The sequence below is a fragment of the Coregonus lavaretus genome (assembly GCF_964263955.1).
Source record: "Coregonus lavaretus genome assembly, chromosome: 8".
Classification (NCBI taxonomy): domain Eukaryota; kingdom Metazoa; phylum Chordata; class Actinopteri; order Salmoniformes; family Salmonidae; genus Coregonus; species Coregonus lavaretus.
In genome coordinates, this window is record NC_139995.1 from 60,028,162 (window position 1) to 60,050,883 (window position 22,722).

The following is a 22,722-nucleotide window of genomic DNA, read 5'->3' on the forward strand; positions in this document are numbered from 1 at the left end:
GGGTGTCAGTAAGCCACAGACCAGCTTGTTGTGGAGGGTCCTCCCGCACAACCAGTTTATTTTAACGATCAAATGTACATCATTTCTGGGCATGTATTTTCACATTAAGCCACCCAATACTAATACAAAATGACAAAAGCTCTCTCTTTTAAAAACACTTTTACAAAAAGACTTGAATCCCTTGTGTATCTAAACTAGCACTGACTAAACAAAATAATAACACACAACAGACATCAGAAGTACAAATACATCTTTATTTCTCAAAATAGTTATTGCTGAAGATACAGGTTATAAAGGACAGGGAAGGCATAGTCCTCGAGACAGACAGATTGTTTTTTGGTAAGAGAAGAGTTGACGTACACAGTTTAAGTTCAAATTCAAAAGCTGAACAGAAACCAGTCAGATTACTACAAAGTCCATTGTTAAAGAGAGTAGACTTCCATTTAGTTCAGTTGCATCTCTTTACCTACAGCACACACATGGCTACAACACGTAAGAGCTTAAACCAAGAACATATCTGAATACGACAGTTCAAACCAAGAACATATCTGAATACGACAGTTCAAACCCAGAACATATCTGAATACGACAGTTCAAACCAAGAACATATCTGAATACGACAGTTCAAACCCAGGACATTCCAGCTTTTGCAGAGCGCATTTTAACCCACCATACATAAAGACAGTCACATAGACATCACAGTCCAGTTAAAAAAAAAAACAGCAGTTTGAAGAAGCAGAACAATTAGAGATTGATTGAATAGTTATCTTGTGCAGCAGTTAGCGTAGTTAGACCTGGAATCATAGGTGGTTAGGCTAAAAACATAGGATAACATCTATAGTGTTGCTGTACATTCTTAGGACCACAACCATCAGTAGTAAATAAAACGTAGTCTTGACTTAATCATTTGGGTTCTGTTAACCTGTTTGACATATTTATGTAAAATGAGTCGATAACAATATCATCAATTTTCTTAAAGTATATTATAAAATATTGTTGAGTGCAAATTTTTCCATTCATAATATTGGGTGTATTAATTAAGTGTGGAAGGGGTTCTGTGTTTTAACAACAAATATGTAGCTCCTCCCCTCGACAGTCTGGTAGACACTCGGGATAGGGGGGAATAGAGGACAGTAAGGTGCACCCTATTCCTCATGCAGTACTGGTCAAAGTAGTGCACTACATAGGGAATAGGGTGCCATTTGGGACTTCCCCCAGGTCTCTAGGGGACGGTGACATGGAAGGGGGAGCCGGGGATGTGGTCCTCACCCCACTTGACAGCCAGGACGTAGTTGCCCTTCTCCTTTAGGATATAGGAGACGTTGTACTGCATGTTGCCCATGTGTTTGACTGATACCTCCTCACAGGGGATGTGGGGGCCGTGGACTCCCACCAGCAGCATGTTCTTACCTACAGGACACAGAGATTACATGATTTATTTGATTATTAACTGATCGATTGATTGATTGATTGATTATGTTGCCAATGCATATGTTACCCAGAACCAATGTACAAAGCAGCGTTGGAATGCTCTACCACATCGCATTACGGATGACACAGTAGTATGACAATATTAGTAAGAAACAGAGGGATCCAGCACAGTAACCAGAAGGATCCAGCACAGTAACCAGAGGGATCCAGCACAGTAACCAGAGGGATCCAGCACAGTAACCAGAGGGATCCAGCACAGTAACCAGAGGGATCCAGCACAGTAACCAGAGGGATCCAGCACAGTAACCAGAGGGATCCAGCACAGTAACCAGAGGGATCCAGCACAGTAACCAGAGGGATCCAGCACAGTAACCAGAGGGATCCAGCACAGTAACCAGAAGGATCCAGCACAGTAACCAGAGGGATCCAGCACAGTAACCAGAGGGATCCAGCACAGTAACCAGAGGGATCCAGCACAGTAACCAGAGGGATCCAGCACAGTAACCACATTCTAACCCAAATCTAGTAGCCAAACAAGTCTGTCATGTAGTCTGTCATAACTAATAATAATAATAATAACAATAGTTATAATAACTAACAATAATAATAATAAGTTATTATAATAATAATAACAATAGTTAGAACAATAATAGTAGTTACAATAACAATAGTTATAATAATAATGTTATAATAATAATAAAAATAAAAATAGTAATAATAATAACTAATAATCGTAATAATAATATCTATAATAATAATAGTTATAATAATAATAATAATAATAATAATAATAATAATAATAATAAGGACTTTTCAAGGACCCAAAGTCGCTTTTAGTAATATAATGTCTCCTCACCAGCCTTGCTGCAGTCGACAGAGAAGCTGGCCCTCTGGCCCAGGTAGGCCTTGCTGAGCCCTGGGCCACGGGTGACCACCTTACTTGCGTCGGAGGCAGAGCGAGGCAGGGCGCTGTGGGAGTTGGTCATGGATGATTTGGTTACTGACTCCACCATCAAGGAGGACGTCTCACTGGCGTTACTCACATTCACCAGGCGCTGACCTGAGAGGAGGGAAGAGATTGATTCAAGTCAATAACCTGTGTCTGAAAAGGCACCCTATTCCCTATGGCTCTGGTAAAAAGTAGTGCACTCCATAGGGAATAGGGCTCTATTGCAGACCTAGTTAAGACGTTCTATTGCAGACCTAGTTAAGACGTTCTATTGCAGACCTAGTTAAGACGTTCTATTGCAGACCTAGTTAAGACGTTCTATTGCAGACCTAGTTAAGACGTTCTATTGCAGACCTAGTTAAGACGTTCTATTGCAGACCTAGTTAAGACGTTCTATTGCATACCTAGTTAAGACGTTCTATTGCAGACCTAGTTAAGACGTTCTATTGCAGACCTAGTTAAGACGTTCTATTGCAGACCTAGTTAAGACGTTCTATTGCAGACCTAGTTAAGACGTTCTATTGCAGACCTAGTTAAGACGTTCTTTTGCAGACCTAGTTAAGACGTTCTATTGCAGACCTAGTTAAGACTTTCTATTGCAGACCTAGTTAAGACTTTCTATTGCAGACCTAGTTAAGACGTTCTATTGCAGACCTAGTTAAGACGTTCTATTGCAGACCTAGTTAAGACGTTCTATTGCAGACCTAGTTAAGACTTTCTATTGCAGACCTAGTTAAGACGTTCTATTGCAGACCTAGTTAAGACGTTCTATTGCAGACCAAGTTAAGACGTTCTATTGCAGACCAAGTTAAGACGTTCTATTGCAGACCTAGTTAAGACGTTCTATTGCAGACCTAGTTAAGACGTTCTATTGCAGACCTAGTTAAGACGTTCTATTCCAGACCTAGTTAAGACGTTCTATTGCAGACCTAGTTAAGACGTTCTATTGCAGACCTAGTTAAGACGTTCTATTGCAGACCTAGTTAAGACGTTCTATTGCAGACCTAGTTAAGACGTTCTATTGCAGACCTAGTTAAGACGTTCTATTGCAGACCTAGTTAAGACGTTCTATTGCAGACCTAGTTAAGACGTTCTATTGCAGACCTAGTTAAGACGTTCTATTGCAGACCTAGTTAAGACGTTCTATTGCAGACCTAGTTAAGACGTTCTATTGCAGACCTAGTTAAGACGTTCTATTGCAGACCTAGTTAAGACGTTCTATTGCAGACCTAGTTAAGACGTTCTATTGCAGACCTAGTTAAGACTTTCTATTGCAGACCTAGTTAAGACTTTCTATTGCAGACCTAGTTAAGACTTTCTATTGCAGACCTAGTTAAGACGTTCTATTGCAGACCTAGTTAAGACGTTCTATTGCAGACCTAGTTAAGACGTTCTATTGCAGACCTAGTTAAGACGTTCTATTGCAGACCTAGTTAAGACTTTCTATTGCAGACCTAGTTAAGATGTTCTATTGCAGACCTAGTTAAGACGTTCTATTGCAGACCTAGTTAAGACGTTCTATTGCAGACCTAGTTAAGACGTTCTATTGCAGACCTAGTTAAGACTTTCTATTGCAGACCTAGTTAAGACGTTCTATTGCAGACCTAGTTAAGACGTTCTATTGCAGACCTAGTTAAGACGTTCTATTGCAGACCTAGTTAAGACGTTCTATTGCAGACCTAGTTAAGACGTTCTATTGCAGACCTAGTTAAGACGTTCTATTGCAGACCTAGTTAAGACGTTCTATTGCAGACCTAGTTAAGACTTTCTATTGCAGACCTAGTTAAGACGTTCTATTCCACGTTCTATTCCAGACCTAGTTAAGACGTTCTATTCCAGACCTAGTTAAGACGTTCTATTGCAGACCTAGTTAAGACGTTCTATTGCAGACCTAGTTAAGACGTTCTATTGCAGACCTAGTTAAGACGTTCTATTGCAGACCTAGTTAAGACGTTCTATTGCAGACCTAGTTAAGACGTTCTATTGCAGACCTAGTTAAGACGTTCTATTGCAGACCTAGTTAAGACGTTCTATTGCAGACCTAGTTAAGACGTTCTATTGCAGACCTAGTTAAGACGTTCTATTGCAGACCTAGTTAAGACGTTCTATTGCAGACCTAGTTAAGACGTTCTATTGCAGACCTACCTGTGACTTTGGCCTTGAAGGGGCTGCCAGTGATGTGGTTGGGTCCTCCATATTTGATGGAAACCAGGTAGTTCCCGGGGGCCATAGGAGTGTACTGGACCTTGTATCCCTCCGGACACTCCTGGCAGTCCATCTTGACCTTGGACGGGCCCTCGATGGTCACCGCCAGGGCCCCGGGGCCCGCCTTGGTGTTGTTGATGATGAACTCTGACTGCTGGCCTAGAGACAAGACAGAGAAAGGGTTAAGGTAGGTTTAGGACAGGGGTGGAGCAGAATCCGGACCGCAGGAGGTTTGAGTATTGGTTAGGACAAGGTTAAAGAGACGTTACACTCCAAAATGAAAGTTTGTCAGGTGTTTTCAGAACCCAAGAGGTCTTATGCTGAGGGAAACCCCAAGTCCCAGGTCATCTGTTCAGTAGATCCAGCCATATGCCACAATCAGTTCCAGATCCACAGTCCTTACTTACCCTTTCCATTTATTTGGGCCTGAGGTATGTATGTATGTATATATATATATATATCTGGATCTACTATTGTTACCATGTGACTCATCCACACCCATACTCCAATGATTTAACCTCACCAGCCATGTGACACACAGACATATGTACTGTACTGAGATCAGAAGAAGAGGTATAAACCTGTCTATCTGGCATGTCTGCTCACTAAACATAAAATATATAAATCTGTCTGACACTGATCTACTGTAGTATGTAGTGTATATATCCAGCGCTGCCTGGGCAGTATCTACTGTATATATCCAGCGCTGCCTGGGCAGTATCTACTGTATATATCCAGCGCTGCCTGGGCAGTATCTACTGTAGTATGTAGTGTATATATCCAGCGCTGCCTGGGCAGTATCTACTGTATATATCCAGCGCTGCCTGGGCAGTATCTACGGTAGTATGTAGTGTATATACCCAGCGCTGCCTGGGCAGTATCTACAGTAGTATGTACTGTATATATCCAGCGCTGCCTGGGCAGTATCTACTGTAGTATGTAGTGTATATATCCAGCGCTGCCTGGGCAGTATCTACTGTATATATCCAGCGCTGCCTGGGCAGTATCTACTGTAGTATGTAGTGTATATACCCAGCGCTGCCTGGGCAGTATCTACAGTAGTATGTAGTGTATAAATCCAGCGCTGCCTGGGCAGTATCTACTGTAGTATGTAGTGTATATATCCAGCGCTGCCTGGGCAGTATCTACAGTAGTATGTACTGTATATATCCAGCGCTGCCTGGGCAGTATCTACTGTATATATCCAGCGCTGCCTGGGCAGTATCTACTGTAGTATGTAGTGTATATACCCAGCGCTGCCAGTCAAGCCCAGCTTAATTATTTGAAATGATTTAGAATAGTATTTGAACCCAGGTCGTCTGTACAGAGCTGGGTCTGCTTCCCAAATGCCACCCTATTCCCTACGTAGTGCACTACTTATAACCAGATCCCTATGGGCCCTAGTCAAAAGTAGCGCACTATATATATTGAATGTAAAGGCTGGGAGTTCAGACCATGAGGCCACCAGACCACCGTAACGACCTGATTTATGTTTCCTCCATAACAAGCCTGTTCTTCTTCACCCTCCATTCAAACGCTACAGCTCTCATAAACATTGGTTGCGTTCCAAAATGGCACCCTATTCCCTACATAGTGCACTACTTTTAACTAGGGCTCATAGCACACTACTTTCTGACGATCGCCCTATGTAGGAAACGGGGACCCATTTGGGACGCAGCCCAACGGTTATGTGGCGCCAGGTGTTATCCAGACCTCTGGCCTTTTCTACTCCATTGTGTTTCATTGCTTGTTATTGAAATCTGTGTTCAACACTAATCGAGGAATGTTTGATACGTTTTCTAGACGTAACTTTGACATTGCATCGCGGCAGTTTTTAAAGAGATTATGTTTCAGAGTGTCAGTGAATGTATGGCTTGTTGTTTTTCAATGTCACGGGCTCTGGTCAACAGTAGCACAGTTGGCACGCAGCCCTCAAACTGGGCTAGATACAGAAACAGGAATAGAGATTAATATTACATTATAACCCAAACAGTAACATAACACTAGTTTCATGTGGACACATGAATGTGTTACCAGGATGTGATGGTGAGCGTCTGTGTGCAGACAATTAAATAAAACACGCCTTAGAAACCACTGACTGACGACGTGCTTGGATCAGATCCATATATAACAAACTGGGTAACATGATCCAGATCTGATCTAATCTGACTATTAGCACAATAACCAGGGATGGGAGGGAGAGAGAGAGATGGAGGGAGGGAGAGAGATGGAGGGAGGGAGAGAGAGAGAGATGGAGGGAGAGAGAGAGAGATGGAGGGAGATAGAGAGCTGGAGGGAGAGAGAGAGAGATGGAGGGAGGGAGAGAGAGATGGAGGGAGATAGAGAGCTGGAGGGAGATAGAGAGCTGGAGGGAGAGAGAGAGATGGAGGGAGAGAGAGAGAGATGGAGGGAGAGAGAGAGAGAGATGGAGGGAGGGAGAGAGAGAGATGGAGGGAGAGAGAGAGAGAGATGGAGGGAGAGAGAGAGAGATGGAGGGAGAGAGAGAGAGATGGAGGGAGAGAGAGAGAGATGGAGGGAGAGAGAGAGATGGAGGGAGGGAGAGAGAGAGATGGAGGGAGAGAGAGAGAGATGGAGGGAGAGAGAGAGAGATGGAGGGAGAGAGAGAGAGATGGAGGGAGAGAGAGAGAGATGGAGGGAGAGAGAGAGAGATGGAGGGAGAGAGAGAGATGGAGGGAGAGAGAGAGAGAGATGGAGGGAGGGAGAGAGAGATGGAGGGAGGGAGAGAGAGAGATGGAGGGAGAGAGAGAGAGATGGAGGGAGAGAGAGAGAGATGGAGGGAGAGAGAGAGAGATGGAGGGAGGGAGAGAGAGAGATGGAGGGAGAGAGAGAGAGAGATGGAGGGAGAGAGAGAGATGGAGGGAGAGAGAGAGAGATGGAGGGAGGGAGAGAGAGAGATGGAGGGAGAGAGAGAGATGGAGGGATGGGAGGGAGTAGTAGTAGTGGTAGTGGTAGTAATAGTAGTAGTAGTAATAGTAGTAGTAGTAGTGGCAGTAGTAGTAGTAGTAGTAATAGTAGTAGTAGTAGTGGCAGTAGTAGTAGTAGTGGTAATAGTAGTAGTAATAGTGGTGGTAGTAGTAGTGGTGGTGGTGGTGGTGGTGGTGGTAGTAGTAATAATAGTAGTAGTAATAGAAATAGTAGTGGTAGTAGTGGTAGTAGAAGTAGTGGTGGTGGTAGTAGTAGTAGTAGTAGTAGTAGTAGTAGTAGTAGTAGTAGTAGTAGTAGTAGTAGTAGTAGTAGTAGTAGTAGTAGTAGTAGTAGTAGTAGTAGTAGTAGTAGTAGTAGTAGTAGTAGTAGTAGTAGTAGTAGTAATAATAATAGTAGTAGTAGTGGTAGTAGTAGTAGTAGTAGTAGTGGTAGTAGTAGTAGTAGTAGTAGTAGTAGTGGTGTTAGTAGTGGTAGTAGTAGTAGTAGTAGTGGTAGTAGTGGTAGTAGTAATAATAGTAGTAGTAGTAGTAGTAGTAGTAGTAGTAGTAGTAGTAGTAGTAGTAGTAGTAGTCCCATTGCTTAGGAGAGAATGAAGAAAGGCTGTGTTAAGGTTAGAGTAAGGTGGTATCAATAACAAGGTCACCTGTGGTCCCTCTCTCCAGTCCAGCTCCGTGTGCAGTGACCAGCCCTGCGTCGCCACTCTGCCCAGGCTCTCCCACCCGCACCTGGAAGGGGCTGCCGGGGATGTGGCTGCCGTTGAACTTGACATCGATGGAGTGGAGCCCGTTCTCACGCGGGATGAACCGGATAGCATACTTATCTGGGGGGGGAGGGAACAGATACATGGTTTAATCAAGACTCCTAATAAGGGATTGGACATATACATATACTGAGCCTTCAGAAAGTATTCCCCTTGACTTATTCCACATTGACTAGGTGTACTGATACACCATCCAAAGTCTAATAACTACACCATGCTCAAAGGGGATATTCAATGTCTGCATTATTTTTACCAATCTACCAATAGGTGGCCTTCTTTGCGAGCCATTGGGAAATCTCCCTGGTCATTGTGGTTGAATCTGGTTTTGAAATTCACTGTTCGACTGAGGGACCTTTCAAATAATTGTACGTGTGGGGTACAGAGATGAGGTAGTCATTCAAAAATCATGTCCATGCAACTTATTTTGTGACTTGTTAAGCAAATTCTTCCTCCTGAACTTATTTAGGCTTGCCATACAAAGGGGTTGAATACTTACTTCAGCTTTACATTTGTAATTAATTTGTACAAATTTCAAAAAACATAATTCCACTTTGATAAAATTGAGATTTGTTGTCACCCCATAATGTCAAATTTAAATTCAGGCTGTAACACAACAAAATGTGGAAAAAGTCAAGGGGTGTGAATACTTTCTAAAGGCAATAACAATGAGGGTCATATCAACAGCTATACATATAACATAATGAGGGACATATCAACAGCTATACATATAACATAATGAGGGACATATCAACAGCTAGACATATAACATAATGAGGGACATATCAACAGCTTTACATATAACATAATGAGGGACATATCAACAGCTAGACATATAACATAATGAGGGACATATCAACAGCTAGACATATAACATAATGAGGGACATATCAACAGCTTTACATATAACATAATGAGGGACATATCAACAGCTTTACATATAACATAATGAGGGACATATCAACAACAGCTAGACATATAACATAATGAGGGACATATCAACAGCTTTACATATAACATAATGAGGGACATATCAACAGCTAGACATATAACATAATGAGGGACATATCAACAGCTAGACATATAACATAATGAGGGACATATCAACAGCTTTACATATAACATAATGAGGGACATATCAACAGCTTTACATATAACATAATGAGGGACATATCAACAACAGCTAGACATATAACATAATGAGGGACATATCAACAGCTTTACATATAACATAATGAGGGACATATCAACAGCTAGACATATAACATAATGAGGGACATATCAACAGCTAGACATATAACATAATGAGGGACATATCAACAGCTAGACATATAACATAATGAGGGACATATCAACAGCTTTACATATAACATAATGAGGGACATATCAACAGCTTTACATATAACATAATGAGGGACATATCAACAGCTAGACATATAACATAATGAGGGACATATCAACAGCTTTACATATAACATAATGAGGGACATATCAACAGCTTTACATATAACATAATGAGGGACATATCAATAGCTAGACATAACATAATGAGGGACATATCAACAGCTATACATATAACATAATGAGGGACATATCAACAGCTATACATATAACATAATGAGGGACATATCAACAGCTTTACATATAACATAATGAGGGACATATCAACAGCTAGACATAACATAATGAGGGACATATCAACAGCTTTACATATAACATAATGAGGGACATATCAACAGCTAGACATATAACATAATGAGGGACATATCAACAGCTAGACATATAACATAATGAGGGACATATCAACAGCTAGACATATAACATAATGAGGGACATATCAACAGCTAGACATATAACATAATGAGGGACATATCAACAGCTATACATATAACATAATGAGGGACATATCAACAGCTTTACATATAACATAATGAGGGACATATCAACAGCTATACATATAACATAATGAGGGACATATCAACAGCTATACATATAACATAATGAGGGACATATCAACAGCTATACATAACATAATGAGGGACATATTATTATTCCCCTTAGGAAGCCTCACCTTGCTCCAGTTGAGACACAGCACATTCCTCCAGAGCTCCGGAGGGTGAGTGGACCTTGGCGTCGATGGTTCCCTTGGCACCGTTCAGATGTACCGCAAAGGATGCTGGGTGGTTTACCTTGAGGCCTGACTCCTGGAGGCAGCCAATCAACAGGTTAGTGAAGCCCCTCCCACATGCTCTACACACCCAATCAGAGGGAGTGTCCCATGGAGAACCAATCATCAGCGCGGGTCTGATTGGTCAGCCAAGGTTGTGGCTTGCATTGCCACCTCAGACCCAAGAATACAAGGCCATTATAATTTTCGTTACCATTTTATAAATCAAGGTACTCCCCATGTTGGAGACAGTCAGCCCGAGTACTCTTGCTGCACAGAATCTACAAATCACCTTGCACTCTGAACAACTTCTCATGCAATGCTCCTTTCACATGAACAAAGATGAACAAAAAATCTGCCACAGCACCTTGGCTCAGGCTGATCTCCTCTCGGATGTGAACACTTGCATCATTTTTTTTTTTTTTTTTTTTTTTTTTCTCCATACCACTTTAGAACACAGAATACCACTACAGATCTAATAACTACCATTGTATTTTTACCTGTGCTCACCTTGGACCGGCTAATGCCTAGAGAGGTAGACCTCAGTCCTCGTAGGGACTCTACTATAGACAGTACAGGTCTATAGGGTTAGGACAGGATTACTACAGAGCTAGAATAAAGTTACTAAAAAGGTTCTAGAAGACTAAACCAGGTGGGGGCGGGGTCTACAGGTATGAGGAGTGGGCGGGGTCTACAGGTATGAGGAGTGGGCGGGGTCTACAGGTATGAGGAGTGGGCGGGGTCTACAGGTATGAGGAGTGGGCGGGGTCTACAGGTATGAGGGTGGGCGGGGTCTACAGGTATGAGGAGTGGGCGGGGGCTACAGGTATGAAGGGGTGGGCGGGTCTTCCTCTCTCTGCTTTAGCCAGCCAAGCAGAGAGCCAGAATGATGTTGATGATGCTGTTAAAAGCCTTTAAATGAAACACAAGAGAAACACCACAGAGTTCCACACCAGAGTATGAAGGATGTCCCGCAGCTATTCACAACAAGATAAAACTAAGCTCTAGATTAGCTCACACTTTATTTGGATAATTCCCAATCGATGGTCCATAGATTGCAGCTAATATACAACAGCTTGGCTTACTAGGTGGGGACTATCAAGATCAAGTGAAAAATGAATATGGGATTCACCTCCTCCATGTTTGCTGTAAGTACATGGAGTATGTGTGTGTAAGTCTGTATAAAGTGCACCTTCTAGCTCCAACAGGAAGTTGGCTTTAAAGGGTTTAAGTGACATTGTTGGTCATTTGGAGTCCAGTGGGTCCAGTCCATAACCCTAACATGATACCATTTGGAGTCCAGTGGGTCCAGTCCATAACCCTAACATGATACCATTTGGAGTCCAATGGGTCCAGTCCATAACCCTAACATGATACCATTTGGAGTCCAATGGGTCCAGTCCATAACCCTAACATGATACCATTTGGAGTCCAATGGGTCCAGCCCATAACCCTAACATGATACCATTTGGAGTCCAGTGGGTCCAGTCCATAACCCTAACATGATACCATTTGGAGTCCAGTGGGTCCAGTCCATAACCCTAACATGATACCATTTGGAGTCCAGTGGGTCCAGTCCATAACCCTAACATGATACCATTTGGAGCCCAATGGGTCCAGTCCATAACCCTAACATGATACCATTTGGAGCCCAATGGGTCCAGTCCATAACCCTAACATGATACCATTTGGAGTCCAATGGGTCCAGCCCATAACCCTAACATGATACCATTTGGAGTCCAGTGGGTCCAGTCCATAACCCTAACATGATACCATTTGGAGTCCAATGGGTCCAGTCCATAACCCTAACATGATATCATTTGGAGTCCAGTGGGTCCAGTCCATAACCCTAACATGATACCATTTGGAGTCCAATGGGTCCAGCCCATAACCCTAACATGATACCATTTGGAGTCCAATGGGTCCAGTCCATAACCCTAACATGATACCATTTGGAGTCCAGTGGGTCCAGTCCATAACCCTAACATGATACCATTTGGAGTCCAATGGGTCCAGTCCATAACCCTAACATGATACCATTTGGAGTCCAATGGATCCAGTCCATAACCCTAACATGATACCATTTGGAGTCCAGTGGGTCCAGTCCATAACCCTAACATGATACCATTTGGAGTCCAGTGGGTCCAGTCCATAACCCTAACATGATACCATTTGGAGTCCAGTGGGTCCAGTCCATAACCCTAACATGATACCATTTGGAGCCCAATGGGTCCAGTCCATAACCCTAACATGATACCATTTGGAGTCCAATGGGTCCAGCCCATAACCCTAACATGATACCATTTGGAGTCCAATGGGTCCAGTCCATAACCCTAACATGATACCATTTGGAGTCCAGTGGGTCCAGTCCATAACCCTAACATGATACCATTTGGAGCCCAATGGGTCCAGTCCATAACCCTAACATGATACCATTTGGAGTCCAATGGGTCCAGCCCATAACCCTAACATGATACCATTTGGAGCCCAATGGGTCCAGTCCATAACCCTAACATGATACCATTTGGAGTCCAATGGGTCCAGTCCATAACCCTAACATGATACCATTTGGAGTCCAGTGGGTCCAGTCCATAACCCTAACATGATACCATTTGGAGCCCAATGGGTCCAGTCCATAACCCTAACATGATACCATTTGGAGTCCAATGGGTCCAGCCCATAACCCTAACATGATACCATTTGGAGTCCAGTGGGTCCAGTCCATAACCCTAACATGATACCATTTGGAGTCCAATGGGTCCAGCCCATAACCCTAACATGATACCATTTGGAGCCCAATGGGTCCAGTCCATAACCCTAACATGATACCATTTGGAGTCCAATGGGTCCAGTCCATAACCCTAACATGATACCATTTGGAGTCCAGTGGGTCCAGTCCATAACCCTAACATGATACCATTTGGAGCCCAATGGGTCCAGTCCATAACCCTAACATGATACCATTTGGAGTCCAATGGGTCCAGCCCATAACCCTAACATGATACCATTTGGAGCCCAGTGGGTCCAGTCCATAACCCTAACATGATACCATTTGGAGCCCAATGGGTCCAGTCCATAACCCTAACATGATACCATTTGGAGTCCAGTGGGTCCAGTCCATAACCCTAACATGATACCATTTGGAGTCCAGTGGGTCCAGTCCATAACCCTAACATGATACCATTTGGAGTCCAGTGGGTCCAGTCCATACTAGTGATGCCTCATTAAGATATGGGAGTAGGGCTTTGGAACATACAGTAGTTCTTTATTCCCATTTAAAACACATTATTCAATCTGATAGAAGATAATACAGCTGATTGGCCCACCACTATCTTATATCTCCATTCAATCTATTTTAAGTTGATGTAACAATTTGAGTCCCATTTGAGATACAAATCTCTTTTTACAAGGGAGCTCTGGAAATGTTGAAACTGAATAGATTTGTTGTGCAACTCACAAACTAATAAGTGTTAGGAGCTTGCAAACATTCTTCTTTTTTTTTTTCCTAACTAAATAGCTGCGGACATGGTGCAGGTGTGGAGGTGTCTCCTCGTGTCTCACCTGAAGACTAGCAACAGTGAGGCGGCGGGCGTCGTCCGTTGGCGCCGTGACGGGCACGAGGTACGGGCTGTCTGGGATATGCTCCTCGTTGAACTTCACAGACACCTCATAGTCACCTGCAGAGAAAGATGTGTGTGTTGACAACAACAAAAGGTATAGTACTGTATAGACCATGGCTGTCTGAAATCTGGCTTGTGTATTACCTACATAAACGACATACTATTTACAACGTTTAGGGAAAAAACGAATGCAGTAAACAACAAATATCATCATACTAGGCTCCTCCTACTGAGAATATGATTATACTAGGCTCCTCCTACTGAGAATATCATCATACTAGGCTCCTCCTACTGAGAATATCATCATACTAGGCTCCTCCTACTGAGAATGTGTCATTAATGCGCAACTGCATTGATTCCCGTCATTGGTTCATTTTTGGTACAACGCTTCCCCTCAGCTCACCGACAACGATGAGACAGCCTATAGGGAGGAGGTCAGAGACCTGGCCGTGTGGTGCCAGGACAACAACCTCTCCCTCAACGTGAGCAAGACAAAGGAGATGATCGTGGACTACAGGAAAAGGAGGGCCGAACACACCCCCATTCTCATCAACGGGGCTGTAGTGGAGCGGGTCGAGAGTTTCAAGTTCCTTGGTGTCCACATCACCAACAAACTATCATGGTCCAAACACACCAAGACAAACACACCAAGACAGTCGTGAAGAGGGCACGACAACGCCTATTCCCCCTCAGGAGACTTTTTTTTTTTACCCCATATGTAACTCTGTGTTGTTTTTGTTGCACTACTTTGCTTTGTCTTGGCCAGGTCGCAGTTGTAAATGAGAACCTGTTCTCAACTGGCTTACCTGGTTAAATAAAGGTGAAATAAAAAATAAAAAAAAATAAAAAAAAGATTTGGCATGGGTCCTCAGATCCTCAAAAAGTTCAACAGCTGCACCATCGAGAGCATCCTGACTGGTTGCATCACCGCCTGGTATGGCAACTGCTCGTCATCCGACCGTGAGGCGCTACAGAGGGTAGTGCGTACGGCCCAGTACATCACTGGGGCCAAGCTTCCTGCCATCCAGGACCTACACTACCAGTCTAAAGTTTGGACACCCCTACTCATTCAAGGGTTTTTATTTTTACTATTTTCTACATTGTAGAATAATAGTGAAGACATCAAAACTATGAAATAACACATACGGAATCATGTAGTAAACAAATCAAAATATATTTTATATTTGAGGTTCTTCAAATAGCCACCCTTTGCCTTGACAGCTTTGCACACTCTTGGCATTCTCTCAACCAGCTTCACCTGGAATGCTTTTCCAACAGTCTTGAAGGAGTTCCCACATATGCTGAGCACTTGTTGGCTGATTTTCCTTCACTCTGCCTTCCGACTCATCCCAAACCATCTCAATTGGGTTGAGGTCGGGGGATTGTGGAGGCCAGGTCATCTGATGCAGCACTCCATCACTCTCCTTCTTGATAAAATAATCTTTACACAGCCTGGAGGTGTGTTGGGTCATTGTCCTGTTGAAAAACAAATGAGTCCCACTAAGCCCAAACCAGATGGGATGGTCTAATGTCCATTGCTCGTGTTTTTTGGCCCAAGCAAGTCTTTTCTTCTTATTGGTGTCCTTTAGTAGTGGTTTCTTTGCAGCAATTCAACCATGAAGGCCTGATTCACACAGTCCCCTCTGAACAGTTGATGTTGAGGTGTGTCTGTTACTTGAACTCTGTGAAGCATTTATTTGGGCTGCAATTTCTGAGGCTGGTAACTCTAATTAACTTATCCTCTGCAGCAGAGGTAACTCTGGGTCTTCCATTCCTGTGGCGGTCCTCATGAGAGCCAGTTTCATCATAGTGCTTGATGGTTTTTGCGACTGCACTTGAAGAAACGTTCAAAGTTCTTGAAATGTTCCGTATTGACTGACCTTCATGTCTTAAAGTAATGATGGACTGTCGTTTCTCTTTGCTTATTTGAGCTGTTCTTGACATAATATGGACTTGGTCTTTTACCAAATAGGGCTATCTTCTGTATACCCCCCCTACCTTGTCACAAAACAACTGATTGGCTCAAACACATTAAGAAGGAAATAAATTCCACAAATTAACTTTTAAGAACGCACACCTGTTAATTGAAATGCATTCCAGGTGACTACCTCATGAAGCTGGTTGAGAGAATGCCAAGAGTGTGCAAAGCTGTCATCAAGGCAAAGGGTGGCTATTTGAAGAATCTCAAATATAAAATATATTTTCATTTATTTAACACTTTTTGGGTTACTACATGATTCCATGTGTGTTATTTCATAGTTTTGATGTCGTCACTATTTTTCTACAATGTAGAAAATAGTAAAAATAAAGAAAAACCCTTTAATTAATAGGTGTGTCCAAACTTTTGACTGGTAGTGTATATACTAGGCGGTGTCAGAGGAAGGCCCAAGTCATAGACTGTTCTCTCTGCTACCGTATGGCAAGCGGTACCGGAGCGCCAAGTCTAGATCCAAAAGGCTCCTTAACAGCTTCTACCCCCAAGCCATAAGACTCCTGAACAATTAATCAAATGGCCACCCAGACTATTTACATTGACCCCCCCCCCCCCCCCTTTGTTTTTACACTGCTGCTACCCACTGTTTATTATCTATGCATAATCACTTTACCCCTACCTACATGTACAAATGACCTCGACTAACATGTACCCCAGCACATTGACTCGGTACCGGTACCCCCTGTATATAGCCTCGTTATTGTTATTTTATTGTGTTACTTTTTATTTTATACTTTAGTTTATTTAGTAAATATTTTCTTAACTCTTTCTTAAAACTCCATTGTTGGTTAAGGGCTTATAAGTAAGCACTTCACAGTAAGGTCTACACCTGTTGTATTCGACGCATGTGACAAATAAAATGTGATTTGATTTGATTATCAGCTGTTGTCAGACACATGTCGGTCTCGATAGACGATTCTGTTCCTCAATAGTGTTCAGTGAATTCTACTAGATGAGAAGCTGAAATGAGTATGACATCCTGGCATTTAAAGTATACTCATAAAAATAAAAATAAAAATCACATACTATAAAACGTTACTTATTCGCATACCCAAAATACCTACCATTTAGAACGCAAGTACAGGTATTGGGACACAACCAGTTACACTATTACCTTTATAAGACCCATTCAACTATACCTTAAGATACGCAGGAAAACTCAGGGAAACTAAATATGCAGTAAAACTCAGGGAAACTAAATATGCAGTAAAAACTCAGGGAAACTAAATATGCAGTAAAACTCAGGGAAACTAAATATGCAGTAAAAACTCAGGGAAACTAAATATGCAGTAAAAACTCAGGGAAACTAAATATGCAGTAAAACAACATTTGAGCATAGAGAAGAATTCAATCTGTCGATGTGCCCTTGAGCAAGGCACTTAACCCTAATTGAATAAATGACTAAAATGTAAATGTAAATGTAATTCAACATGACATTTGAAACTGTAATGTCTGATAGATTGTTGATCCAGTGACCAGGTGGCTGGGTCCTTACCAGGCTCTTGAGCTATGTAAGACACCCCACAGGATCCATCTTTCCTGTCTTCAAAGGAGATCTCAGCTCTGCTGGGCCCCTCTACCGCGACGGACAGACCACCGGCACCAGCCTCCCGCGTCCAGATACTGAACTCCGCTATGGAGGAGAAGGAGACATAGTTATCAATATTATATAGAGTCATATTTGCCCCCCATGTGGAGAGAGATGTGGAAAGATGGAACGATTTAGAGACAGATGGAGAGGATCAAGAGATGGATAAAGAGAGAATAAGAGAGCTATACATCTATATCTCTACCTGGTACTCCACACTCTGCCTTCTCCAGGCCTGGCCCCCCTGCCTGGACCTTCCCAGCCCCTCCCTCTCCCAGGGGCCCCACAGTGAACTGGAAGGGGCTCCCAGGAATGTGCTGGTCCCTGTATTTCACAGCCACGGTGTGAATGCCCATCTCATTGGGCACGAAGCGTACGCAGTAGGTGCCGGGCCCCACCGCCTCCATGTCTGCCTTCTCTGTGGTGCCAGAGGGACTGGTTACCTGGGCTGACACATCATGGATGTCTATCTCTGAGGAGGTAGAGAAGGAGAGAGAGAGGTAGAGAAGGAGAGAGAGAGGTAGAGAAAGAGAGAGAGAGAGGGGAGGGAGAGAGGAGAGGGGAGAGAGAGAGGAGGGGAGAGAGAGAGGAGGGGAGAGAGAGGGAGAGAATGGAGGGAGGGAGAGGCAGAAGGAAGGAGGGGGGAGAAGGAGGGGGAGAAGGGAGAGGGAGAGAGGTGATGTATATACTATTATATTATTATTATTATTATTATTATTATTATTATTATTATGTATTAGTCCACAGCACAGAGAGAGAAACAGGCTGTAGGGAGACTCACAGTCAGTCAGTCAGAGAGAGAAACAGGCTGTAGGGAGACTCACAGTCAGTCAGTCAGAGAGAAACAGGCTGTAGGGAGACTCACAGTCAGTCAGTCAGAGAGAGAAACAGGCTGTAGGGAGACTCACAGTCAGTCAGAGAGAGAAACAGGCTGTAGGGAGAGTCAGAGTCAGTCAGTCAGAGAGAGAAACAGGCTGTAGGGAGACTCACAGTCAGTCAGAGAGAGAAACAGGCTGTAGGGAGACTCACAGTCAGTCAGAGAGAGAAACAGGCTGTAGGGAGAGTCAGAGTCAGTCAGTCAGAGAGAGAAACAGGCTGTAGGGAGACTCACAGTCAGTCAGAGAGAGAAACAGGCTGTAGGGAGACTCACAGTCAGTCAGAGAGAGAAACAGGCTGTAGGGAGACTCACAGTCAGTCAGTCAGAGAGAGAAACAGGCTGTAGGGAGACTCACAGTCAGTCAGTCAGAGAGAGAAACAGGCTGTAGGGAGACTCACAGTCAGTCAGAGAGAGAAACAGGCTGTAGGGAGACTCACAGTCAGTCAGTCAGAGATAGAAACAGGCTGTAGGGAGACTCACAGTCAGTCAGAGAGAGAAACAGGCTGTAGGGAGACTCACAGTCAGTCAGAGAGAGAAACAGGCTGTAGGGAGACTCACAGTCAGTCAGTCAGAGAGAGAAACAGGCTGTAGGGAGACTCACAGTCAGTCAGTCAGAGAGAGAAACAGGCTGTAGGGAGAGTCAGAGTCAGTCAGAGAGAGAAACAGGCTGTAGGGAGACTCACAGTCAGTCAGAGAGAGAAACAGGCTGTAGGGAGACTCACAGTCAGTCAGAGAGAGAAACAGGCTGTAGGGAGAGTCAGAGTCAGTCAGTCAGAGAGAGAAACAGGCTGTAGGGAGACTCACAGTCAGTCAGAGAGAGAAACAGGCTGTAGGGAGACTCACAGTCAGTCAGAGAGAGAAACAGGCTGTAGGGAGAGTCAGAGTCAGTCAGTCAGAGAGAGAAACAGGCTGTAGGGAGACTCACAGTCAGTCAGAGAGAGAAACAGGCTGTAGGGAGACTCACAGTCAGTCAGAGAGAGAAACAGGCTGTAGGGAGACTCACAGTCAGTCAGTCAGTCAGAGAGAGAAACAGGCTGTAGGGAGACAGTCAGTCAGAGAGAGAAACAGGCTGTAGGGAGACTCACAGTCAGTCAGTCAGAGAGAGAAACAGGCTGTAGGGAGAGTCAGAGTTTCACTCCCCCTCGCTCCCTCTCCCCCTCCAGAAAGTCAGGTAATGTCGATATTTCACTTTTAAAAGCAGAACATAAAAGAAACCAAACAAACATGCAGCTTTAAATACAATGGAATAATCTTAAGAGACTGTTGGTGCATGTGAAGGCACATACACACTGGTGACATGTAATGAAGATGGAGTGCGTTCATTCTGCCAACCTCGCCGTCCGAAAGCCCAGTGCTATCAACGCACCCTCCAGCCCTGTGGGCCTCGCCAGGGGGGTAGCAGCGCTCCACATGCCCACCGCCCTGCACCGTACCAGGGTAGTAGCAGTGGAGTCCCTGCCTAGAACCAGGGTGGCACCAGAGGTCCTCCACGTGCCCGGGGCCCTGCCCAGTACTAGGCCAGACAGCCTGGACACCACCCTGCCTCTGCCACCAGGGGGCCCTCCACGGCTCCCCAGCCACACAGAGCAGTGGGAGCGACATATAGGAGAGACACCATAGAGGATTTCCTGGGATAGAGCCAGAAGGAACCACGTCACTATAGGAGGAGAAACAGGGAGAGGGAGGAGGAGGAGGAGGAGGTGGAGGAGGAGGAGGAGGAGGAGAAACAGGGAGAGGGAGGAGGAGGAGGAGGAGGTGGAGGAGAAACAGGGAGAGGGAGGAGGAGGAGGGGGTGGAGGAGGAGAAACAGGGAGAGGGAGGAGGAGGAGGGGGTGGAGGAGGAGAAACAGGGAGAGGGAGGAGGAGGAGGGGGTGGAGGAGGAGAAACAGGGAGAGGGAGGAGGAGGAGGGGGTGGAGGAGGAGAAACAGGGAGAGGGAGGAGGAGGAGGGGGTGGAGGAGGAGAAACAGGGAGAGGGAGGAGGAGGAGGGGGTGGAGGGGGTGGAGGAGGAGAAACAGGGAGAGAAGAAACAGGGAGAGGGACGAGGAGGAGGAGAAACAGGGAGAGGGAAGAGAAGTCAGGGCTGGAAAGAAAGAGGCCCAGGTACAGTAAACAGTAACAGAAAGAAAGAAAGAGGCCCAGGTACAGTAAACAGTAACAGAAAGAAAGAGGCCCAGGTACAGTAAACAGTAACAGAAAGAAAGAGGCCCAGGTACAGTAAACAGTAACAGAAAGAAAGAGGCCCAGGTACAGTAAACAGTAACAGAAAGAAAGAGGCCCAGGTACAGTAAACAGTAACAGAAAGAAAGAGGCCCAGGTACAGTAAACAGTAACAGAAAGAAAGAGGCCCAGGTACAGTAAACAGTAACAGAAAGAAAGAGGCCCAGGTACAGTAAACAGTAACAGAAAGAAAGAGGCCCAGGTACAGTAAACAGTAACAGAAAGAAAGAGGCCCAGGTCCAGTAAACAGTAACAGAAAGAAAAGAGGCCCAGGTACAGTAAACAGTAACAGAAAGAAAGAGGCCCAGGTACAGTAAACAGTAACAGAAAGAAAGAGGCCCAGGTACAGTAAACAGTAACAGAAAGAAAGAGGCCCAGGTACAGTAAACAGTAACAGAAAGAAAGAGGCCCAGGTACAGTAAACAGTAACAGAAAGAAAGAGGCCCAGGTACAGTAAACAGTAACAGAAAGAAAGAGGCCCAGGTACAGTAAACAGTAACAGAAAGAAAGAGGCCCAGGTCCAGTAAACAGTAACAGAAAGAAAAGAGGCCCAGGTACAGTAAACAGTAACAGAAAGAAGTCAAGGAAATAGTAACATCAGGAAAAAACATTTAATAGAAAAGTAGATGAAAAAGCAAAGTAGGAAAAATAAAACATATTTTGAAAGCTAGAATGAGGACCCATGTAGAATGGGGACATCAGTAGTATAGGGAACCCCGTGACCAAAAGGTTAACTGACAGTTGGTTGAGTCCACACCCAGAGCACGATATCAGCAAACTGCTACAGAGAAAGGGCTTCCACTATATTGGGGATATAACCCTGCTGTCATCGATACGTTAGCTTCCAGCCCTTCCGCTATATTGGGGATATAACCGTGCTGTCATCGATATGTTAGCTTCCAGCCCTTCCGCTATATTGGGGATATAACCGTGCTGTCATCGATATGTTAGCTTCCAGCCCTTCCGCTATATTGGGGATATAACCGTGCTGTCATCGATACGTTAGCTTCCAGCCCTTCCGCTATATTGGGGATATAACCGTGCTGTCATCGATACGTTAGCTTCCAGCCCTTCCTACTCCTTGGGATAGCCAGCAGTAAATCCTCTACGGTCCAATTCTCATACTACAGTTTTGGCCAACCCTCTATCTCTCTGGCCTATATAAACATGGACGGGCGTGTGGCTACAGAACCACAATATATGAGAGAGCGTGAGAGACAGTGAGAGAGAGAGAGTGAGTGAGTGAGTGAGTGAGTGAGTGAGTGAGTGAGTGAGTGAGTGAGTGAGTGAGTGAGTGAGTGAGTGAGTGAGTGAGTGAGTGAGTGAGTGAGTGAGTGAGTGAGTGAGTGAGTGAGTGAGTGAGAGAGAGAACCACTGGTCTGTAGGTTATATACAACAGGATGGGAACCACTGGTCTGTAGGTTATATACAACAGGATGGGAACCACTGGTCTGTAGGTTATATACAACAGGATGGGAACCACTGGTCTGTAGGTTATATACAACAGGATGGGAACCACTGGTCTGTAGGTTATATACAACAGGATGGGAACCACTGGTCTGTAGGTTATATACAACAGGATGGGAACCACTGGTCTGTAGGTTATATACAACAGGATGGGAACCACTGGTCTGTAGGTTATATACAACAGGATGGGAACCACTGGTCTATAGGTTATATACAACAGGATGGGAACCACTGGTCCGTAGGTTATATATAACAGGATGGGAACCACTGGTCTGTAGGTTATATACAACAGGTTTGGAATATATTCTACAGGTGTTCTTACCTGGTATCTTGAGGTTGAGGTCACAGACACTACCGACGGTAGCGATGGAAGCAGCCTTCTGTCTCCTGGTGACGCTCTCTCTGATACGGCCTTCTCCGGTCACCTTCACTGTGAACGGGCTGCCTGTGGCCACAAACACACACAGCAGGGCCAATAGTCACTATAACCTCATTTTATAT

General features: G+C 44.2%; 1 protein-coding gene across 1 annotated transcript in view; it reads right to left on the bottom strand.

Moving 5' to 3' along the window:
- Positions 1-240: 240 nt before the first annotated feature.
- LOC311134117 (filamin-B-like) overlaps positions 241-22,722 on the bottom strand; it is a gene marked incomplete at its 5' end in the record, with an annotated part of 28,460 nt that continues 5,978 nt past the window's right edge. The window contains 9 exons of the mRNA XM_084167702.1: positions 241-1,410; positions 2,288-2,491; positions 4,526-4,744; positions 8,175-8,351; positions 10,360-10,492; positions 14,017-14,132; positions 17,564-17,701; positions 17,862-18,128; positions 22,544-22,666. Of these exons, the coding sequence (XP_084023828.1) occupies positions 1,223-1,410; positions 2,288-2,491; positions 4,526-4,744; positions 8,175-8,351; positions 10,360-10,492; positions 14,017-14,132; positions 17,564-17,701; positions 17,862-18,128; positions 22,544-22,666 (1,565 nt within the window). The 3' untranslated portion in view covers positions 241-1,222. The remainder of the gene's footprint in view (positions 1,411-2,287; positions 2,492-4,525; positions 4,745-8,174; positions 8,352-10,359; positions 10,493-14,016; positions 14,133-17,563; positions 17,702-17,861; positions 18,129-22,543; positions 22,667-22,722) is intronic.